Below are 23505 nucleotides of genomic sequence, written 5' to 3'. Positions count from 1 at the left end.
GGCCAAGTGCTAAGGCAGAACTTTCTTCCGAATCTCTAATAATCTTCCTTTCCCTTCCTTTCCTTTTCATTTCCCTTTCTCTTCCTTTTCATTTCCCTTTCCCTTTATTTCCTTCCCCTTCCTTTTACCTTCCCTTCCTTTTCCTTTCCTCTCCATTCTTTTCTTCTTCCTTCCCCATTTTCCTTATTTTTCCTCCCTCGCTCATCTTCCCTTTTTCTTCCCTCTCTCCCTTTCTCCCTTCTTGCCTACTCGAATGCAAAAGGGGAAACATTTCTCTCTTTTTTTAGTTTGGTTTGCTAGCCCTCTGCCAGCGGAAACGGAGCTCTGTTTTCGCGGGCAGAGCCACTGTGGGCCAGTCCTTTGCTGTTTCCATGCCAGCCCCGCGGGCCAGCAATGGAATATCAGGAAGCTGCAATTTCTGAATCTTGCTTAACTGATCTGTGGTCCTTTTCCTGCCATTCTAGATGGATGACATCTTTGAAGAGGAAGACGTTCAAGAAGAGATTTACTTCTCCACCCGGGAGCTGCTTGAAATCCGCGAAGCCCTCTTCCTCCTGCTGAAAAACCTCCTGAGGCTGTTTTCCAAGTTTTCCCTGAAGGAGAGGCCCCAGTGCGTTCAGACCTGTATTCAGGTGACTGTTATCTCTTCGCTAAAGTGGCAGGATGCCCCCTATGCTCTAGTACGGCTGGTCCCCGACATACGGCCAAAATTGGGATCAGGATTTCCATTCCTGAGCAAGGTGGTTGTTAAGGGTAGACCTGATTTTAGGACCTCGCTGTCAGGGTTCCCACAGATGCCCTAATTAAATCATGAGCCTCAAGCCAAACTTCAAAAGAAATCCAGTTATTTATTAAGCGCTTCATGTCAGCATGTCCCAAGTGAAGCCAACTCTGACCCTTGTTTTCCCCCCTTCCCCAAGGTGTGTCATCACTCACATTCTCCAAAGAAGCAATTTTGTAGGTTGTTAGAGATCACTCCACTCCGGGCGTTGTGGGTAACCCCGGAAGTGGCCTTGACAGAGATATGGCTGGAATGTGCTTTCATTTTGACTGCTGTGCTGCCTTGCCGCAGCTGCAGACTTCGTTCTCCCATTCCCCCTTGCCTATGGCAACTCGAGAGCAGGCCAAGGATGCTCTGTGAGTTGACACTCTTTTGCCACGCTCTGTTAAGCAAATCACTGCCATTGTTAAGCGAATCAAGAGGTTGTTAAGCGAATCAAGGGGTTGTTAAGCGAACCTGGCTTCCCCATTCACTTTGCTTGGGACTGGGGAGGACACCAATGGCGATCACCTGACCCCAGGATGCTGCAACCGTTGTAAATAACTGTTGCCAAGCACCTGAATTTTGATCACATGCCAGCAGGGAGGCCAATCATGCTGGGCGAGTGGGGGGGTGGGGTGCATGCACAAGGCGCAGGCGTGTATTGCATTATGGGGCGGGCACGCGTATACGCTGTGGCATGTGCATGCGTTTTTGGCGCACGATGACAAAAAAGTTAGCCATTTCTGTCCTATAATATTTGTCATGATAAGGGAGCATCAGTGTGACAATTTCCCGCTTCTGTTTGACAATAGAAATGGAACGAATGAATGAATCAAATTCTGCTCTGCTCTGTTCTGTTATTCGGTTATAAATAAAAAGGTATTTTGGCTTCTTTTCTCACAGATCTTCGTTAAGCTGACGAGTCTGGAGCCCTGCACGCTGGACTTCAAGCCTTTGGACGTGACGTGAGTTTTTGCTCTGGAATCTCAAGGTGGCATTGTGGGTTTGTGGAGCCCAATGGGTGTTGAGGGCATGGAATCGAGCGCAACGAAACGTTCTTTCCCTGAAGATCGTAGACTTGACTCTGCAAACATTTACTCTGCATCACGAAATAGACCCAACAGAGAACTTTTCCTTTGGCTGCAGGACTATTTCCAGAGCCAAGTATGTCTCGGAGCTTGCCTACTTGGGCCTGCGGCTCCTGTGTTCCCCCCTTCATAGCCCAGGAGACAAGGTAAAGGCTGTATTCATCATACATATTGTTCTTTCTTGGATTCTAAATGCATGGATCTATAAAAGGATCCTTTCTGTGGAAGTGGCCAAGGACTGGCCAGCTGTCTCTTAACAGGAGATGATTCTTCTCCTTCTTCCTCTTCTTTTTCTTCTTCTCCTCCTCCTCCTTCTTCTTTCTCTTCTTCTTCCCCTTTTCCCTCTCCTTCCTCTCCTTCATCCTCCTCTTCTTCTCCTTCCTCTTCTCCTCTTCTTCTCCTTCCTCTTTCTCCTCTTCTTCTCCCTCTCCTTCCTCTCCTTCCTCCTCCTCTTCTTCTTCCGCTTCTCCTCATCCTCCTCCTCTCCTTCCTCCTCCTCTTCTCCTTCTCCCTCTCCTTCCTCTTCCTCTTCTCCTCCTCCTCCTTTTCCTTCCTCTCCTCCTCCTCCTTTTCCTTCTTCCTCTTTTTCCTCTTCTTCCCCCTTTTTTCTTCTTCCTCTTCTTCTTCCCATTCTTCTTCCCCCTCCCCTACTTCTACTTCTCCCCCTCCTTCCTCTTCCTCCTCCAGATCAGATTTCAATTGGCAGAATGAAGTCACCTTCTTGGCTTTATTGTTGACCAAAAATAACTAATTATTGGTAGTAGCTGACATGCCAGCAAATGGAGAGACACAGGCTCTGCGTGTCTCTCCATTTGAGCATATGGGTCTTACACTTTGGTGCTTCAACTCTCAACTAGGGTCCTCCTAGTAGCATAAAGGAGGTTGGATTGCAATAGCAATCTTATCTGCCAGCTAATCCTTTCCATGCTAGATGGAACCTGGGAACCTGGGTGCTGATTTAAAAGCAAGCTATCATTGTCTGAAAGGCGACCCAGTAGAGATAACCCTACTAAATCTAAAGAGAGTTTGTTTGAAGTTGGACCTCCTGGCCTCCATCTATTTCCCCCCCCCCCCCAAAAAAAAAATCTGATGTCTGGGATTATCAGGGAAGCAGGTACTGTATTTTTCAGAGTATAAGACGCACCTTTTTCCCTCAAGAAAGAGGATGAAAATCTGGGTGCATCTTATACACCGAATACAGCATTTTTGGCCTCCCAAAACCCCTCCCCCTTTGCAAAAATGGCCGTGCATAGCCTTTAGGAGGCTTGTGGAGTGCTCCTGGGGGCTGGGGAGGGCAGAAATGAGCAAAAAAGGGCTGTTTTTTGCTCCCCCCCCCCCACAGCCTCCAGGAGAACTCTACAAGCCTCCTAAAGGCCATGCGTGCTCTCTTTTTTAACAAAAAAAAAACAAACGGGCCAGTTTTCGTGAAAAATGGGCCAGTTTTGGGAGGTCTGCAGAGTGCAAAAGCTTTTTTTTTTAAATTTGACTCTTCAAAATCTTGGTGAGTTTTATTACTCCGAAAAATACGGTATGTGGAAATGATTTTTTTTTTTTGCCAATTTTTTTCAGTCTCTTTCCAAGCCAAAACTCCTACCAACAATTCTTCAGTTTCCCTGCTAGGTGGAGCTTTAATACTGCTGCACATTCTTGGCTCGTGGGTGTTTTTTACAAACAGGGAAATGGTGCTGATTTTCCAGAGGCATTTTTTTGTGTGTGTGATCTTTTGACTTTAGCAAACCTTCCCAAAATTCTTTCCTGGGATTTCCCGCACAAATTCCCCCCCCCCCCAAGGCATTGCTGAAATAAATGCTTTCTTTTGAAAAATGCTCCCTTTATAAAAGATTGCTTTAGAACGGAGAGAACATTGGTTTAGGAATGGGGACATTGAACAAGAACAGGGCTAGAAATAATTGTGTTTTTTATTTTATTTTTCTCCCTGTTTTTATTTTTTATTTTTGCTCAAAAAGTGAAAGAGGCATAGCATGCCAGCTGAAACCTGTTATGCAGAGCTTTCTGAAATAGGTTAAATAGGTTTTTTGTCCTCGCTCTGTAGGTCAAAAAAGTCTCAATCATTCGGGCCAAAAGTGTCTAAATGTAGAAGGTGACTCTTGCAGCAAAGCTGCTAATTTAACTGAGATAAGTGGGACTTTCGTTGTTAGTTGCGAAGTCATGTCCAACCCATTGTGACCCCATGGATAACGTTCCTCCAGGCCTTCCTGTCCTCTACCATCCTCTGGAGTCCATTTAAGCTCACGCCTGCTGCTTCGGTGACTCCATCCAGCCACCTCCTTCTCTGTTGTCCCATTCTTCTTTTGCCCTCAATCGTTCCCAGCATGAGGCTCTTCTCCAGGGAGTCCTTCTTCCTTCTCATTAGGTGGCCACAATCTTTGAGTTTCATCTTCAGGATCTGGCCTTCTAAAGAGCAGTCAGGGTTGATCTCCTCTAGGACTGACCGGTTTGGTGGCCTTGCAGTCCAAGGGTCTCGCAGGAGTCTTCTCCAGCACCAGAGTTCAAAGGCCTCCATTCTTTGGCGCTCAGCCTTCCTTATGGTCCAACCTTCACAGCCATCCATTGCAACTGGGAAAACCATCGCCTTGACTAGACGCACTTCTGTTACCTTTGTACCAAGAACTCTGGCTGTCCGTACTCCCATTTCTTTTCCTTCCCTAGGCTTTGCGTCAAGTGTTCTATCAGCTTCTCAGGGTCATCCTGATGCTGCCAGGGAAAGAAGGCGGCGTCTTGCTTCCCATCCCTTCTCAGATCATCGACGCAAGGAAATTGGCCCTCAAGTTCCTCAGGTAAAACCTCACCTGCCTGTTTTCACTTCTTCTGCATCTCTGCAGGGCCCCTTTTGGGGTATGGTCGCTATCCCACCCACCCCATCCCTTACTTACTTTACTTTATTGTCATTGTATGTATGTACACAGTATACGCATACAACGAAATTCACATGACACCCAGAGACCAGGCATAACACACATAACAATCCTCTAACCCCCACCCACCCACCCAAAAATTCCCTGCCCCTAAACCACCCAAGCATCCACACAACAGACCGAGTAGTGCTGTCCAATACCTCACTAATGGCGGCCCTTGAGTTCATTGTTGAGTGCGATGATAGCTGTTCTGACCCCCCTCGTCTTACACCAAAGCACGCCGAGACAAAGATACTTCAAGGACTTTATTAACAGATAGGCCCTTGGCAGCAATCCAGCGCAGACTAATAGCAAAAGCAATAGCAGTTAGACTTATATACCGCTTCATAGGGCTTTCAGCCCCCTCTAAGTGGTTTACAGAGTCAGCATATCGCCCCCACAGTCTGGGTCCTCATTTCACCCACCTTGGAAAGATGGAAGGCTGAGTCAACCTTGAGCCGGTGAGATTAGAACCGCTGAACTGCAGATAACAGTCAGCTGAAGTGGCCTGCAGTACTGTACCCTAACCACTGCACCACCTCGGCTCTTGACAGCAATCCAGCCTGCCAAGCTAGCCCCAAAAGTTCTCCCACTTTAGTGCATACGTTGACTCCTGCAAAAGGGCGTGTGCACAATCAGTCCTTTTATAGTCTTGAGAGGAGCCTAATTACCACCAGCTGAGTGCAATTATCTCCTGTAACTGCGCAACTGTCCCTTCCGCCTATCAGCTCTTCGGTGCCGGGCATCCAGGAACAACTCCCTTGTCTCCTCCCCACTGCTCCAATGCATGACTTCAGGAACACCCTCCCTTGTCTCCTCCCGACTGGTCCAAGGCTCAGGTGCCTCCTGGTGGCTAACCAGCCTCTCTGTGACCTGCTCGGAGTCGGAACCCTGTCCAGGGTCCTCCACATCCTCCAGAGCCGATTCATAGGGCCCCTCTCTGTCGGAGTCTGGTGGCAGCTCCAACGGCTCCTGCTGGGCCACAACAGATAGCTATGGGATAAAAGCTATTTGGAAGATATCGCTTGAGACTTCTAAATACACCTTGATATATTTGCCACAACTGTGGCAAGAAAAGTTGTTAAAATGGAGACATGCTCACTTAAAAAAAAAAAAGTTTCACTTAGCCTCAGAAACTTTCTTCCCACCGTTGTTAATAGCAATAGCAGTTAGACTTATATACCGCTTCATAGGGCTTTCAGCCCTCTCTAAGCGGTTTACAGCGTCAGCATATTGCCCCCAATAACAATCCTCATTTTACCCACCTCGGAAGGATGGAAGGCTGAGTCAACCCTGAGCCGGTGAGATTTGAACAGCCGAACTGTAGAACTGCACTGCGCCACCTCGGCTCTTAGTGCGTCGTTGAGTTTAAGTCAGCAACACGGTTGTTAAGTGAATCTGTCTTCCCCATTGACTTGTCGGAAGGTCGCAAAGGGGGAGGGGGGAATCACATGACCCCGGGGACGCCGCAACCGTCATAAATATGAACAGTTGCCAAGCCTCTGAATTTCGAGCACGTGGCCACCAGGAAGGCTGCAAAGGACGTGCGAAAAGCATCCATAAGTCCCTTTTTTCAGTGTCGTCGTAACTTTGGACGGTCACTAAATGAACGGTCGTAAGTCGAGGACTGCCTCTATTTGCGTATCTTCTATTTAGCTTGCTGACTGAAGACCTGAAAGAAGCTGCCTTCCCTGTACTGAGGATCTTGCTACAGCATATTTGTGTCAAGGTAAGGTGTGTTTTTTACCTTTCTATGAACCGGTCCGTTTGGTTGGGGGGGGGGGAAGGGATGGAGATGAATTTTCCTAACGATGGCCGTCAACTGAGAACTGATGACTTGGAGCAGGGACGGCGAACCTTTTTCTTATAGCATTAGCAATAGCAGTTAGACTTATATACCGCTTCATAGGGCTTTCAGCCCTCTCTAAGCGGTTTACAGAGTCAGCATATTGCCCCCAACAACAATACGGGTCCTCATTTTACCCACCTCGGAAGGATGGAAGGCTGAGTCAACCCTGAGCCGGTGAGATTTGAACCGCCGAACTGCAGAACTGCAGTCAGCTGAAGTAGCCTGCAGTGCTGCACTCTAACCACTGTGTCACCTTGGCTCCTGTAGCGTGCCAAAATTCCCCCTGCGTGCGCCCACACAATCTCCTCCCACCGAACTGCGCGTGCACCCTCCCCAGGCTCTGGAGGCTTTCCTGGAGGCTGGGCAGGGTGAAAAACGGCCCCAACCGGAGCTGACGCCTGGTGTGCCACCGAATATGCCTCCGCGTGCCGCCTGCGGCACCCGCCGTGCCATCATTTCGCCATCAGGGACTTGGAGTAAATGTTGGAGACATTTGAAGATTTTCCTTGGACATTTTTCAAGTTTTGCTCCTGGCTCTCTTCGCTTCCTGAACTTGGGTCTTGATTTTAAAGTTGCCCCTTAATATATGTGAGGCAACAAACTCTCCCAAAATGGCTCAAAACAGTTCTCTGGTATTCAACATTTCAATTACTAGGTCTTTTGATTAAAAAAAAACCTCTGTCCCATCACCCCTTTTATCATTCTGGCTCTGCTATTTGCATGGTTCGCCTTTTCTCCACTGTAGTAATCAGGGTGTCAGTGTTCCAAATATCATGTAGAATTAAATCAGAGTCCAAGGCAAAACGATCCTTAAAGTTCCAATTTAATAAAGCAGACATCTTAGCACATTGCTGTGGAATCTCAAGTCTGGAAATTACATCAGAATCCCACCCAGTTAAAAGTTCATGATCTTGTCCCCACACCCACAATCCATCACAGAGCCGAGGTGGCACAGTGGTTAGGGTGCAGTACTGCAGGCCACTTCAGCTGACTGTTATCTGCAGTTCAGTGGTTCTAATCTCACCGGCTCAAGGTTGACTCAGCCTTCCATCCTTCCGAGGTGGGTGAAATGAGGGCTCAGACTGTGGGGGCAACATGCTGACTCTGTAAACCGCTTAGAGAGGGCTGAAAGCCCTATGAAGCGGTATATAAGTCTAACTGCTATTGCTATTCCACGCTGGTATCTCCACCCAGCTGCTTCCGGTCTTCTACAAAAGAATGACAACAATACATTCCACAATCCTACTCCTTTCTATTCCCCCCTCCTAACTACCATACTAATGAAACAACATAATGAAATAAGAGAAAGTGTGGCAGGCCAAAATTCTAAAAGGAATATAATTGCAGGCCTGACACAGGGTTTAGCATTAAAATTATTTTAATCCTCCTCATCTTCTTTTAAAGGCTCCATAATTCCTTGCGGGGTGGAGTTTGGGGCAACTGAATGGAGCTGAGTGTTTACTGTCCGGATGCCCTTCCGTGTCGCCAATGCGGAGTTTTGTTCGGCAGATCTATTCTCATTTTGCCCAGAGAGAGAAAAATATCTGCCTCTACCTAGGATCGAACTCACAGCCTCCTGATTGTGAGGCGAGAGCTCCCCCTCTAGGCCACCGCACCACTCATTAAAACTATTTTAATAATTACATTAAAATATTAATTAGCATGAAAACGGGTTCATTTGAGGTGGCCATCTCACTGGTGTCCTCTTCCGTGAATCGGTTGCAGCAGAAAGCCAGGTGCCAACATCCTGTAACCAGCTCCGCCTTGAGGTCCCTGCGATGGAACATCAGGCTTCAGCTAAATTTGATCGCTTCCTTTTCATTCCAGGTTCCAGATAAATCCGAATATCGGACCTACGCGGCATTGTCTTTGTCGCAGTTGCTCTACAAACTCCCTTGCGCTGAGCATGCCCGATTCATTGCTTGGCTGTATGGATACTCGCGCAATAACAAGGTGAGGAAATGAACACATTTTGGCATTCCCAACCCCATCCGAGACAGTCAAAACGTCACCAGAATGGATTCGGCAAGCGACAGAATTTATCCTTGAACTGATTGGCCCCTCTGCTTGGCTGTTGCTAATATACTTCTCATTTCCTTGCATAACAGATTTCCTACAGGGTATTTGCACTTGATGTGGCCTTGGCTTTGTTAGAAATTCCAGAGCGGGTTCAGGACGTCGTTTTGACCGAAGAGGAGCAGGTGTTTCTGAAACACAAATTCCTGGTTCAGGTCATGATCTTCCGCCGCTGTTCGGACAAAGTGCCCACCGTTCGCAGCAAAGCCCTGTCAAGCTTCGCTCAGTGCCTGGAAAACAAAGTTGTGGCAGACGTACAGGATATTCAAGAGCTGCTGCATGGAAGTAAGTGTCAGCTCGCGAAAGATCTCCGTTATACAGATAGCAGTAGCACTTTGACTTGTATACCGCTTCACTGTGCTTTACAGCCTGATCTAAACGGTTTCCAGAGTCAGCCTCTTTCCCCCAACAATCTGGGTCCTCATTTTACCCACTTCGGAAGGACGGAAGGCTGAGTCAACTTGGAGCCAGTCAGAATTGAGTAGAGTCAGCCTGCAGTACTGCATTCTAAATACTGGGAAGGGAAGGGAGTTAGGGAGGGAAGGAAGGAAAGAAGGTGAGGAAAGGAGGAAAGAAGGAGTGAGAGCTAGGAAAGAAAGGAAGGAGAGTGAAGAAAAAGGAGGGAAGGAGTTAGGGAGGGAAGGAAGGAAAGGTGAGAAAAGGAAAGAAGGAGTGAGAGGTAGGAAAGGAGGAAGAAAGGAAGGAGAGTGAAGAAAGAAGAAGGGAGGGAAGGGAGTTAGGGAAGGAAGGAAAGTAGGTAAGGAAAGGAGTGAGAGGTAGGAAAGGAGGAAGAAAGGAAGGGGAGTGAAGAAAAAAGGAGGGAAGGGAGCTAGGGAGGGAAGGAAGAAAAGAAGGTGAGAAAAGGAGGAAAGGAGTGAGAGTTAGGAAGGATGAAGAAAGGAAGAATGAAGAAAGAAGGAGGGAAGGAAGTTAGGAAAGGAAGGAGGGAGGGAAGGAAGGAAAATAGCAATAGCACTTACACTTATATACCACTTCACGGTGCTTTACAGCCCTCTCTAAGCAGTTTATAGAGTCAGCCTCTTTCCCTCAACAATCCGGGTCCTCGTTTTACCAACTTTGGAAGAAGGGGAGGCTGAGTCGACCTTGAGCCTGGGGAGATTTGAACTGCCAAATTGCAGGCAGACGGCAGTACTGCATTATAACCACTGCGCCCCCAGGGCTCTTATACCCACCTGCACACACATACATGACACACAGAAACATTCCGGCCTCGTTCAGATGTAGACATATACATGGCGAAAAAAGAATGCTACAAGCTTACAAGACGGATGGCATCAAGTCACATGATCACATGACCGCGACCATCATACATACATATATACATACATACGTATGTACGTACGTACCAGTTGCCAAGCATCTGAATTTTGATCCTCTGCACTGTAGTACAATCATAAGTCCCCTTTTTGGGGGGGCGCTGATGTAATTTTGAAGCACCACTGAATGCATGGTTGTAAGTCAAGGACTAGCTGTACAATTCCCTGCCATGAAGGGCTTTGAGGTTTGTTGCTGCTCGGGCGTGAAATTCACAAGTAAAAAAGAGTAACTCATCCTTTTCATTTCTTTTCCTCTGCAGCCGCTTGTTCTTCGGTCATGGATTCAAACATCCCTGCTGAAACATTCCTAACCAATGTGGAAAGTAAGTAGTCTAGACCACAGGTCTAGCTAAGTTTTGCAGATCTCGGCCTAGCAGCTCTCCAAGCCAGATTAGGTCTATGACTGTAAATCCTCCCAAGCCAGATGAGGTCTATGACTGTAAATCCTCCCAAGCCAGCTAAGGTCTGTGACTGTAAATCCTCCCAAGGCAGATAAGGTCTGTGACTGTAAATCCTCCCAAGGCAGATAAGGTCTGTGACTGTAAATCCTCCCAAGCCAGATAAGGTCTGTGACTGTAAATCCTCCCAAGCCAGATAAGGTCTGTGACTGTAAATCCTCCCAAGCCAGATGAGGTCTATGACTGTAAATCCTCCCAAGCCAGATGAGGTCTATGACTAAATCCTCCCAAGCCAGATGAGGTCTATGACTGTAAATCCTCCCAAGCCAGATTTATGACTGTAAATCCTCCCAAGCCAGATGAGGTCTATGACTGTAAATCCTCCCAAGCCAGCTAAGGTCTGTGACTGTAAATCCTCCCAAGACAGATTAGGTTTGTGACTGTAAATCCTCCCAAAACAGATAAGGTCTATGACTGTAAATCCTCCCTTGAGAGACTTTGCTGGATGTGAATGAGCAGAATTCACAGGAAATTAATAAAAGGAGCTTCTGTCGGGACAAGAAGTCTGCTTCAGGCTCTTGAGAAGCCTAGGTCAGAACAACAGTGGAATAAACACAACATTGGTTGTCTTTCTGAGGCTGCGGCCTCATATTTGTTCCTACAACTTTTTGAGAATTTTCCCCCAGTTGGGTAATCCCTGCCTACTCCTGTGAGCAATAAAACTCCTTGCCTCGATTCCGCGGTTTTCTGAAATAACTTACTGAGGGGGCTTCTTTTAAAGGTCGGACCAGCCATCAGCTGAAGACATTCCCCACCTTCAAAACCATCGAAGTGACCCACGAACGGGACTCCCCCGAGTTTGACGGTACGCCGGTTTTAAAATGGGGGTGTATCTTTTCCTGTGTGGTCTTTAAAGAAAGAGAGAAGGAGGGAGACAATTTTCTTTTTTTAGTTTTATTTTTCTTGCTCATGTAATACATTTACAAATATACATTCTCATAAGTGCTATTGATATTTATAAGTTATCCTTTAACGTTTATCACAATCTATTAAAAAAATTAAAAATATAATCGGGGCCGCTTTCCTGCCTCCCTGTACATCCATCTTATTTTATAACAACCCGACTACTTCTCCCGTCCTCCCAACCTCCCTTCTCGACCTTCTTCTTTCCTCCTCTCCTTTCTCTTTTCTATTTTCCCTCCCTCTCCCCCACTCCTATTCACTCACCTACTCTTACTCCTCCCCCTTACTTCCTCTTCTTTTCCCCTTCTTCTTTCCCTCTCCTTTCTCTTTTCTTTTCCCCCTCCCTCTCCCCCACTCCTCTCTTCTTCCCCTTCCTACCCACTCCTATTCTTACTACCCCTTCCTTACTTCCTCTCCTTTTCCCCTTCTTCTTTCCCTCTCCTTTCTCTTTTCTTTTTCCCCTCCCTCTCCCCCACTCCTCCTCTCTTCTTCCCCTTCCTATTCTTACTACCCCTCCCTTACTTCCCATCCTTTTTTGAGGGAGGCGATAATTTTAATGTGCTTTAATTTGGGTTTACAGGTAACAAAGAATGTCAGAAGTTTGAGGAAAGGGGGTACGGGGAATTTAGGAAGAAATGGTTCTGAAAAAGATGAGGGAGTGTTGTCCCAAAGTTGCCTTGTTTTCCAAAAGCCAACTGTACTTTCTGGTTTTTCTTTGAAGATGTTTCGCTTCTCATCCAAGAAGCTTCTTCAGCTCTGACTGGATGGTGAGGAATGGAAGGATTTCTATTCCTGGAATATATAAAGAAGATTAAAGCCTTCCATTCCCCATCATCCAGTCATAGCTTCTTGGATGAGAAGCAAAACATCCTCAAATAAAGACCAGAAATTCCAGTAGCCTCTTCAAAAAGCACTGTAGGGAGAGAGTGGATAAAAATGGATCATTTTTTTAAAAATAAATAAATAAATCAGATTAAAAAAAAAAAATTAATTGGATTTTTTTTTATTTAAATCAGATTTTTTTTAAAAAAAATCAAATTTACTTCAATGAAATGATTTTGGAGTAAAAAATCTAATCTAAAGATAGTTTTCTATTTAATCTGTTCAAGAGACATGAATGGTTTATTTCGGCATGAAATGAAGCTTAGTTATGTAGCACGAGGCTGTATATTCTGCAATATTGGGACTGTTGATGACGTTGGGCCAGAGGAGGAATGGCTGCAGGACAGAGAGGATCGTGGCTCTTTAAAAATTATGATTTTAAATTGAGTTGATTTAAGTCAAGCCTTTTTACTAGATGTTTAAATTGTGACTTAAATCGAACTTGATTTAAATCAAATGTACCTGCTTTGGGGCAAACATGGCCTGGAGGACAGAGAATCTCCATAGACATGAGGGAATGTTGAAGAACAGATCTAGATCCGGAGACCCATGATTTGTCGAACCTCCCAATTTTTTTTTTTGGGGGGGGGGGGAAGTAAATTTAAAAATTAAATTAAAAAAAGCTGTGGTTGTTTTTGCCAAAAGTTTGAACTCTTAATTTGAAGACAGCTTTGAAAATTGGTGTCAACCCGTAAAGTTGCCATGGGGACGAAAGGGGGGCGGGAGCGCATCCCACACATATCTTCAACTAGAATCGGATCTCAGATTTCTACAGCAGGCTTGCGAGACGTGCCCCTAGTTGGAGAATGTGATTTATGACACAGACCGAGGGGAGGGAAGAAACGGGGGCAAAGTTCAGCCATAATTAAAACGAGGTCAGATCTCACTGCCGAAATGGTGTTCCTAATAAATGACTGGGTTTCTTTTGAAACTTGGGTTGAGGCTCATGAATGAATTAAGGCATCTTTCGGAAACCTGACAATTGGGTTTCAGGGCTGGAAGTCGCCCGCCCTGTCTGAGAAAACGTTAAATGCTTCTGATGCTCAGTTGAGCACCTGGCAGTTTTGAGACATCTCCAAACCCCTCCCCGCCCCTCCCCCCCCCATTCAACAGGAAAAGAAATCATGGCCGTCCTGAGGCAGAGAGCGATAGACGAGAAGACCAATGTGAGGAAATCGGCCCTCCAGGTAAGGATCTCACCTCTTCTGCTCCTCTCCAGGGGGATCAGGGTTCTTTAAAAGAAACTTCATATAACAGAACATAAAAACCTGCAAGAGGGTACAATTTTTACATGATTCCTCTGGTTTAACAGCAGCCATTGTGGCAGAGGCAAAATAAATGGAATAGAATAGAATAGGAATAGGAATAGAATTTAGAATGGAATAGAATGGAATGGAATAGAATAGAATATAGTAAATAGAGAAGAGAAGGGAATGGAATAGAGAATGGAATGGAATAGCAATAGCAGTTAGACCTATATACCGCTTCATAGGGCTTTCAGCCCTCTCCAAGTGGTTTACAGAGTCAGCATATTGCCCCCAACAACAATCCGGGTCCTCATTTTACCCACCTCGGAAGGATGGAAGGCTGAGTCAACCCTGAGCCGGTGAGATTTGAACAGCCGAACTGCAGAACTGCAGCCAGCTGAAGTAGCCTGCAGTGCTGCACTCTAACCACTGCGCCACCTCGGCTCTCGGCAAAAGAATATAACAGAACAGAACAATGAATGGAATGGAATAGAATAGAATAAATATAGTAAATAGAGAAGAGAAGTGAATGGAACAGAACAGAATAAAAATCTTTATTGACCAAGTGTGATTGGACACACAAGGATGGGGTTGGTTTGCTCGCAGTTGGTACTGCGCCATCATAGCTACAATTTTTCATTGATTCCTGCCTAAGGGTGGGACTAGAATTCCCCGTCTCCTGCTCTCTGGGCCATCACTGTCCCATTACAGCTACAATTTTTCATTGATTTTACTACCCACATATATCTCTTTGTGCTCCCTTGGTCCATCAATTGGAGGCAAGTATCTCAGTTCAGTTGTTGTGGTGCCACTCCTTTATTTTTTTACCCCTGCAGTATTCTGGCTTCAGCTGCCGTTGAGCAGAGTTAATGGCTAACATTTGAATCCTGCTGTTCCATCACCTGCTAGAGAATAAATCTGGAATCTCTGCAAAATGCAGATGTTCATTCCTTTCATTACTGCCATCCTTCTTCCCTCTGCCTCCTCTTCATTTACTCCTTAATTTGCAACTAAATGTGTATAAATTCATAACCGCCGTTCCTCATGGGCCATATGTCTAAATCAGCCCAATTGTTCTCTATATCGAAAATTCCCCTCCCTGAATGTGGCAGTGAGTGAAAAACGATGGGCAGGAGGGGGAGGGGGGAAACGTGACCTTAACTTAGGCAAGTACTTGTTCTCCTGCCGAGAGATTTATTACTAGGTAATGAAAAACGTAAGCTTGAATAAATCACTTTTCAACATTTAAACCCACCCCGTGTTTGGAATATTTATAGGGGCATAATTAATTTGGATGGCGAGGTAATGAATCAGCATCCACCTGAATGCCAAAAAAAAAAAAAAAAAAAAGGCACAAAATCCTGTTTTCCATGAATATTGTAGATTTCGGTAGTTTATTTATGGTCTGGATGCAGCCCTCCCCACAATTGGCAAGAAAGAGAGGTGGCCTTTATCACGGCTACAGAATTATATATCAGCAAGAGTTTTATAACGGCTACAGAATTATATATCAGCAAGCCCCCATTTGGAGTACTGTGGAGCCGTTACCATGGAAACTTCTCTGCACTGTACGGTAAAAGCTATTTTACGGCCAAAGCTATTTTACGGCAGTACAGTAGAAGCCGTTTTAAGGCACAACAGGCTATATCTTAACAGAACACACACACCCCCCAAGGGGGTTAGGGGTGTCACCCCCACAGTGTTTTTTTCCAGAGAGTAAGTCATCTGTGTACCAAGTTTGGTTGAAATTGCTCGAGGCATTCCAGAGTTATGCTGGAACACACAAACGCACGCACCCACAGAGAGCCATTTTTAGATAGATGATAGATAGATAGATAGATAGATAGATAGATAGATAGATAGATAGATAGATAGATAGATGATAGATAGACAGACTAGATAGGTAGGAGATAGATAGACAGACAGACTAGATAGGAGATAGACAGACAGACTAGATAGGAGATAGATAGATAGATAGATAGATAGATAGATAGATAGATAGATGATAGACACAGACGAGATAGATAGACAGACAGACTAGATAGGAGATAGACAGATAGACGGACTAGATAGGAGATAGACAGACAGACTAGATAGATAGGAGATAGATAGATAGATGATAGATAGATAGATAGATAGATAGATAGATAGAAGATGGATGGATGGATGGATGGATAGATAGATAGATGATAGACAATAGACAGACTGACTGACTGACTAGATAGATAGATGGATAGATAGATGGCTACAACTGGGGAAAACTTATCTCTTTCCCATCTCCACCTCTTTCCCTCTGTTGTTGGATGACCAGGTGTTGACCAGCATTTTGAAGCACATGGTGGTCCCATCCACCTCAGAAGACCTGTCCACCATCCAGGATCGTTGTCGTGATCCAGCGATCTCCGTGAGAAAGTTAGCGCTGCAGTCTATTACGGAGCTCCTACAGGTAACGTGGCACCTTTTGACCCCCTTCTTAGCCTTCCCTTCCCCCAAATCATAGGAAATTATACTAAATCCTTGGGATTTGAGGCCCAAGGTGTTGTACGAAGCCCCTTTCCTAGCTCTATTGAAGGCGCCTGAAGTTTCTTCAGCTACTGTGCGTTTTTACTTTTTTTACGTGTTTCGTATTTAAACTTTATTCTGAAGTTTTGCCCTACCCAAGGTCATAGATACGAGGTGGGCAGCCTTTTAGAACATAGAATCTGGGTTGGAAGGGACATCAGAGGTCCTCTAGCCCAACTCTCTGCTCAAGGCAGGAGACCTTATACCATCCCTGTTGTGGCTCGGCAGGAGCCGTTGGAGCTGCCACCAGACTCCGACAGCGAGGGAGTCGGCCCTGGAGGATACGGAGAACCCTGGATAGGGTTCCGATTCCGAGCAGGGCGCAGAGGACTGGTTGGTCACCACGTGGCATCTGAGCCTTGGATCAGTGGGGAGGAGACAAGAGAGAATGATCCAGAAACCACCTGTGAGTTATTCCGGGATGCACGCCGTCGAAGGGCTACTCGGCGTCAAGAACAATTACGTAATTACAGGAGGTAATTACGCTCAGCTGTTGCTCATTAAGATCCTCTCCTGATTGTAAAGGAGACTGCTTGTGCCACGCCCTTCTTGCAGAAGTCAACCTTAGGTACTAACGAGAAACAAACTTGGCAAGCTGGATTGCTGCCAGAGTTTGTTTGCTTTGCTGCCAAGATTTGTAAGACTTGCTGCCAGAGTGCTTATCTCTTTGTTTATTTTGGGCTTGCAGCCAACGAGAGTCTGGACTGATTAAAAAACATTCTCATTTACGTTTGTCTTGGCTTTCGTTCCTGGGCGGAGGAGGGGAGTCAGAACACATCCCTATCAAGTATAAATTGAAGGAATGAATCGATCGGTTAATCCATACCCTTGATGACCTCTGCTTCTAATGGTTCTGGCTCCCAGAGATGTATGACTCAGCACTGGTCTAAGAAGACACACTTTCTGCTGTAGTTCTGTGAGCTTCTGGTTTGTCAATTAGAGGAGCCCTTGGACTGGTCCATCGTGGCTATCAAGAACAGTGGTGTGCTGAAGACCCACAATGGAATGCACCCCTCCACCGGCGCATGCATGCGTGACACACAGACACACCCATGTGCAGGGAAGCCTGGGGAGGGCAAAAACAGTCTCCTCTGGCCCTCTGGAGGGCCGAAAATCAGCTTGCTGGCGCATGCATGCGCACCATAGTGAGAGCTGGTGTACTGGCAAATACGGCTCTGCATGCCACCTGTGGCACACGTGCCATGGGTTCGCCATCACGGCTCTAGAAAGAGTGCAGAGAAGAGCAACCAGGATGATTATGGGACTGGAGGCTAAAACATACGATGAACGGTTGCAGGAACTGGACATGGCTAGTCTAGTGAAGACAAGGACCAGAGGAGACAGGAGAGCATCTTCCAATATTTGATGGGCTGCCATAGAGAGGGGGTCACCCTGTTTTCCAAAGCACCTGAAGGCCAGGTAAGGAATAATGGATGGAAACTGAACAAGGAGAGATTCAATCTAGAAATGAGGAGGAATTTTCTGACAGTGAGAGCAATCAACGCATGGAACAGAAGTTGCCTTCGGAAGTTGTGGGAGCTTCATCACTGGAGGCTTTCAAGAGGAGACTGGACTGCCATCTGTCAGAAATAGTGTAGGATCTCCTGCTTGGGTGGGAGGGATGAACTAGATGGTCTTCAAGGTTCCTTCCAACTCAGGTAATTTGTTAAATCTCAGCATGAGTCGCCATGCGCAGCCATATAAATTTCCTTACATCAAAACAAACTAAATCCGATTGGCCCAGCCGAGCTTTCTAACCAACGTCTCTTCCTCTTACAGTCGCAACCGAAGAACCTGATGATGCAGAAGGCCTGGCTGATGGGAGTCATCCCCGTCGTTATGGACTGCGAGACCTCTGTGCAGGAGAAAGTCCTAGAGTGCGTGGATCACCTCTTGCTCCAGCAAATGAAACCCTGCCATAAATTCACCCATCAAGACAAGGGCCAAGTGCTGGCCTGGGATCTCCTTACGTTGCTCACAAAAGAGAGTCAGGAGCTGAGGTAGGTTTTCTTCCGACTGCCTGCGCCGAGAACCCTCCCCTCTAATCTTATGCACCATGTCCCGAAGGTGCTTTTTTAAAAAAGATATTTTTTTAAAAAAATGATTTTCTATTAAATACATTTCTCAGTGATTTTGTTTTGAAAAGTTTTTTATTTCATTTTTCCATCACTTCTCTTACATCATTAATCTTACAGTGTGTCATCTGGGTACAGTTTTTGTGTCATATTTAACAGTCACAGCCGAGGTGGCGCAGTGGTTAGGGTGCAGTACTGCAGACCACTTCAGCTGACTGTTATCTGCAGTTCAGCGGTTCTAATCTCACCGGCTCAAGGTTGACTCAGCCTTCCATCCTTCCGAGGTGGGTGAAATGAGGACCCAGACTGTGGGGGCGATAGGCTGATTCTGTAAACCGCTTAGAGAGGGCTGAAAAGCCCTATGAAGCGGTATATAAGTCTAACTGCTATTGCTATTGCTATCATTTTAATGTACTTTTATCTTGCCTTTACATTTACCTTTCAATGACCTTTTAATTCCATTCCTCCCCCATAGTTCTACATCCCCCCCCTAATTATTCAGTTTTCTATTTCTTTTTGCCTATATTCATTTTCTATCCAATGATAAAAGTATCCCCGTATCTTATAATACTCTGATTCTTCCTTCTCTTTAACTACCAATCTCAATCTATTCATTTCTGCACAGTCTTACTTTTTTTTTTAATTACCTCTCCCTCTAAGGAATTTTTTCCCATTTTCCAATTTCTTAGTGCTGAATAAACATCGTGTTGCCTGGGTGTATAATTTGCTTAACAATGCAAATTTACAATACAAAATAAAAAAATGGCAAATAGCAAATCTAGACAGCATACTAAAAAGCAGAGACATCACCCTGCCAACAAAAGTGTGTATGGACAAGGCTCTGGTTTTCCCAGTTGCAATGGATGGCTGTGAAAATTGGACCATAAGAAACGCTCAGCGCCAAAGAATGGAGGCCTTTGAACTCTGGTGCTGGAGAAGACTCCTGCGAGTCCCTTGGACTGCAAGGACATCCAACCGGTCAGTCCTAGAGGAGATCAACCCTGACTGCTCTTTAGAAGGCCAAGATCCTGAAGAGGAAACTCAGATACTTTGGCCACCTAATGAGAAGGAAGGACTCCCTGGAGAAGAGCCTCATGCTGGAACGATGGAGGGCAAAAGAAGAAGAAGGGGACAACAGAGAATGAGGTGGCTGGATGGAGTCACCGAAGCAGGAGACGTGAGCTTAAATGGACTCCAGAGGATGGTAGAGGACAGGAAGGCCTGGAGGAACATTGTCCATGTGGTTGCAATGGATCGGACACGACTTCGCAACTAACAACAACCACAACAATTTTACATTCTTACTCTCGGCTCCTTTTTTCCAACCGTTGGTCAAATAGATTCCATGTTTGATAATATTCTATATCTTCTTTCTGTTTCATTTTCAGTCTATCCATTTCTGCACAATCTAGTATCTTTCTGACTATCTCTTCATCTTGCGGTGCATCTTCATTTTTCCATTATTGTGCGAATATAATGCTCGCTGCCGAAACCCCTCTCCTCTAACGTTAACGCACAATGTCTCAAAGGGGCTTTTTCAAGAGGCAGCCGGACTTCCTTTGTTTTTTCTTCCGCTGTGCCTCATTCCTGTAGTATCTTCCTACTTAATGACAAAACTGAAGGCAAAAAACCCGCTACGTCTTGATAAAGAAAGAGAGTAGAGAGTTTCAGCATCAGAAGCTGAAGGTTGGGAGAGGGCCAGAGTTAAGTCTTCAAGACTGCTATTTGCCTGTCCTTGTTTTTTTTTTTAATATTTATTAAGTTATAGAGTATTATAAAATACAGTATACAAAAGTAAATAGAATAGCAGTGAGTGGGGAGGGGAAAGGGGGAAGAGAAGTGAAGAAAGAGGGTGTTATGGCTCAGCGCAGCTGACAGAAGAGTCGGACTGTGAGAAGGTTGGGGAGGAACATGGCCCAGTCTTGGGGGCTGAGGAAAGCTCAGACGAGGGCTCTGCGTCAAAGGCAGAGAGGGAGCTAGACAACAGTGAGGCAGAAGAACAGCTGGAGCCTGTTCCCTATGTGCATGTGCAGAGCTGCCAGAAGACAAGAACAACTATAAAAGCAGGATAGACGTAATAGTAAAGCCACACCTTGGTGGTGATTGGCCCCTCCCATAGGAAACAAAAGAGGAGCTAATGGGGAGGGGGCTTTTGCAAGAAACAATTTGTTCCTTCAGTTGTTTCACGAGTGGAAAGTTCTGTGTGTGACTTTAAGAGACTCTGTGCCAAGTTTTGCCTTGCCCTGCGTTCAGAAACTAGTTATCTAGCAGCGCTCCAAACGAGATAAGGTACGTGTGGATAAAACTTCCTCTGAAAGACTGTTTGCTAAGCCTTGCTGACTGTGAATGAAAGGAATTCACAGCCGTGTGAATAAAAGAGGTGTTGCAGGGACCAAGACTTTGCTTCTTGCTTTCTAAGGAAGCCTGGCTCAGAACAGAGGGAAAAAAGAAAAAAAAGGAAAAAAAGAAGCATTGACTTTTGACTCTGTCTCTTACAGTAAGATAAGGCATTAACATAAAATCACAGCTTTTTACTTTTCCATAATAGTATAAACAAGTCATTTCTGTAAAGATCTATCAATCTAACCTGTAAAACCCAAAATCGGAGTTTCATTCTTTTCCACACCAAGCACGAAGTTCAGAAGTGGTTTCCATGTGGAAACAAGTACTTAAGTTCTTTCCTTTAATCAGAGGTCAGTTTTGCCATTTCTGCAAACTCCATCCGCTTCTAAAACTGTTCTTCCACGCTAGGAATCGAAGTGTCCTTCCATTTTTGCGCAGACCCTTGTTTTCTTAATGAACAAAGATGGCTGAAGGCTCGTTGGAAATTTCCCTTCCCTCCTTCGGAGAATATTCATCATTACTACCACTCAGCTTGTTTCTCTGCCTGCAATTACGAGCATTTATTCCATCGTCTCTCTCTCTCTCTTTTTCTCTTTTTTCTTCTTCAGATTTTACAGGAAGCAAAATAAGGGGCGAGGTGCCACTTCTGGAATGACAGGAACATATGCTGAATCCCAAACAGCATCTGTTTATTAGTCAATAGCGTGTAACAGCTTCTGAAATAGAACATGTTGTGTTAGGATGGATGATACCATCACCAGTCCTAATTTTGGCCCGTGGATGAGACACTTGGAATTTTTACATTGCTTGGGAGGTTTCTGAATCATTTTCATATTTTTCGTACTATTTTGAGACAAGTGGAAATGTATACGGGAGGAAGACAGGTTTTTGGCACGGAGGAATAGACACTTTTGAAGATTAAAGGGTCACAGGTGACACATGAGAAAGATGAAGGAACTAAATCCAGATAGTGCTTAGTCATTAAAAAAAAAAGTGTAGAAAACTTCTGACGTTGTTGCGGCTCGCCAGCAGAGCTGGCAGCTGATTCGGACAATGAGGAGGGTTGTGGAGGAAGATGGGCCAGTCCTGGAGTCTGGGGAAGGCTCGGATGAGGGCTCTGTGTCAGGGGTAGAGTGGGAGCCAGAGCCGTACGCCAGTTATCAGCTGCCTTCAGAGTCAGACATCAGTGAGGCAGACGAACAGCTGGAGCCTCTAGTTTGTGAAACCTAAACTTTGGATACTATGCATTAGCAGTAGCACTAAGGCTTATATGGCACTTTACAATAGCAATAGCAGTTAGACTTATATACCGCTTCATAGGGCTTTCAGCCCTCTCTAAGAGGTTTACAGAGTCAGCATATCGCCCCCAACAACAATCCGGGTCCTCATTTTACCCACCTCGGAAGGATGGAAGGCTGAGTCAACCTTGAGCCATTGAGATTAGAACTGCTGAACTGCAGATAACAGACAACTGAAGTGGCCTGCAGTACTGCACCCTAACCACTGCGCCACCTCGGCTCTACAACCCTCTCTGAGTGGTTTACAAAATCAGCATCTTTCCCGTCTGCCCCTCAAACAACAACAACAACCTGAGTCCTCATTTTCCCGACCTCGAAAAGATGGAAGGCTGAGTTAACCTTGAGCCCTTCAGATTCAAATGAAGTTTGAGTTGCAATGCTACATTCTACGGGACGCGGTGGCACAGGGGCTAAGACGCTGAGCTTTGTCGATCAGAAAGGTCGGCGGTTCGAATCCCTAGTGCCGTGTAACGGAGTGAGCTCCCGTGACTTGTCCCAGCTTCTGCCAACCTAGCAGTTCGAAAGCACGTAAAAAATGCAAGTAGAAAAAATAGGAACCACCTTTGGTGGGAAGGTAACGGCGTTCCGTGCCCCTTCGGCGTTTAGTCATGCCGGCCACATGACCAGACTGTGCTGGCTCTTTGGTTTGAAATGGAGATGAGCATCGCCCCCTAGAGTCGGGAATGGCTAGTACTTATATGCAAGAGGATTTATTAAAATAAGCTTGCTTCATTAATCAACCTCTTTTCATGCATCTTAATTTTTTTTAAAAAAGGTTGCAGTTTCTCTGGACATAACGAAAAGCCAGCTAATGGAGTTTGGCTTTCTTGCAACAGCAAAATTCAATGTCGTTCCATCCACCAAATCAAAAAAAGCCCCCCTCACCCCCTTATGATTGATTGTTCTCTCTCTCTCTCTCTCAGCCGCTATTTAAGCAAAGCTTTCCACATTTTGGCTCAGAAGAACAAATTCTCCTCTTCGTTCATTAACGGCATCATCTCCCATACTGAAACCGAGCGTGCCGCAGCTGCTTGGATGTTATTGGCAAAAGTGGCTGGTTCCTCGCCCAAGTTGGACTATTCCAAAATCATTGACGCCTGGGACAGCATCAGCAGGTGAGCGAAATCTGGCACAAAAGTGAGGAGTGAGCATACGGCTGGAGTTAAATATGAGAATCAAGTACTTCTTCTGGTTTTGCCCTAGCACTGGGTTCTGTTGGAAGAAATCTCCATCTGGTTCAGTTCCATGTGGGGAGAAAGACACTGGAAACATGGTGGCAGGTTGGAAAGATGGTTTATAGATGAACGGGATCACATGGGCTTGAGGTCCTGGGCAGCTGACCAGATGGAGTGGAGAAGGAGGGTTATTTATAGCCTCTCTTGGGCTTTGCCCTTGAGCTTCCTGTTCCTGTGGCAAGGGCATGTATTCTATTGGTTGCTGTCAGACTCCCATGGGGCTATGCAGGGGTTAGAGCTGATTTTGTAGGTTATCTGACTGAAACTTGGTTGAAACCTGGGCTGATGCAATGCAGTTCCTATTGTGGCTGAATGGCTTTGCCCTGAAGGATAATCCCACCACCCTAGATGTGAAGGTCTTTTGTTTCATAGATAAACTGGCCCAATCCTTCTCCATGGACACCAGATATCTGCTGGGGAGTAGGGAGCTGAGGTTTCTGTCTTTAGAAACATGTTTCTCCTTTAGGGAAAATA

The 23505-nt window shown here is 45.6% G+C and overlaps 1 protein-coding gene across 1 annotated transcript in view; it reads left to right on the top strand.

Moving 5' to 3' along the window:
- The window catches only part of NCAPD3 (non-SMC condensin II complex subunit D3), a 57053-nt gene that overhangs the window by 8556 nt on the left and 24992 nt on the right, over positions 1-23505 (top strand). The window contains exons 5-17 of the mRNA XM_032230071.1: positions 465-632; positions 1667-1728; positions 1910-1997; positions 4522-4649; positions 6423-6495; positions 8443-8568; positions 8724-8976; positions 10289-10351; positions 11208-11291; positions 13385-13458; positions 15830-15964; positions 17860-18080; positions 22720-22911. Of these exons, the coding sequence (XP_032085962.1) occupies positions 465-632; positions 1667-1728; positions 1910-1997; positions 4522-4649; positions 6423-6495; positions 8443-8568; positions 8724-8976; positions 10289-10351; positions 11208-11291; positions 13385-13458; positions 15830-15964; positions 17860-18080; positions 22720-22911 (1667 nt within the window). The remainder of the gene's footprint in view (positions 1-464; positions 633-1666; positions 1729-1909; positions 1998-4521; positions 4650-6422; positions 6496-8442; positions 8569-8723; positions 8977-10288; positions 10352-11207; positions 11292-13384; positions 13459-15829; positions 15965-17859; positions 18081-22719; positions 22912-23505) is intronic.

This window comes from Thamnophis elegans, chromosome 13, assembly GCF_009769535.1.
Source record: "Thamnophis elegans isolate rThaEle1 chromosome 13, rThaEle1.pri, whole genome shotgun sequence".
Taxonomy (NCBI): Eukaryota; Metazoa; Chordata; class Lepidosauria; order Squamata; family Colubridae; genus Thamnophis; species Thamnophis elegans.
The sequence above is the reverse complement of the archived record's forward strand: the minus strand, read 5'-3'. Positions and strand labels throughout refer to the sequence as shown.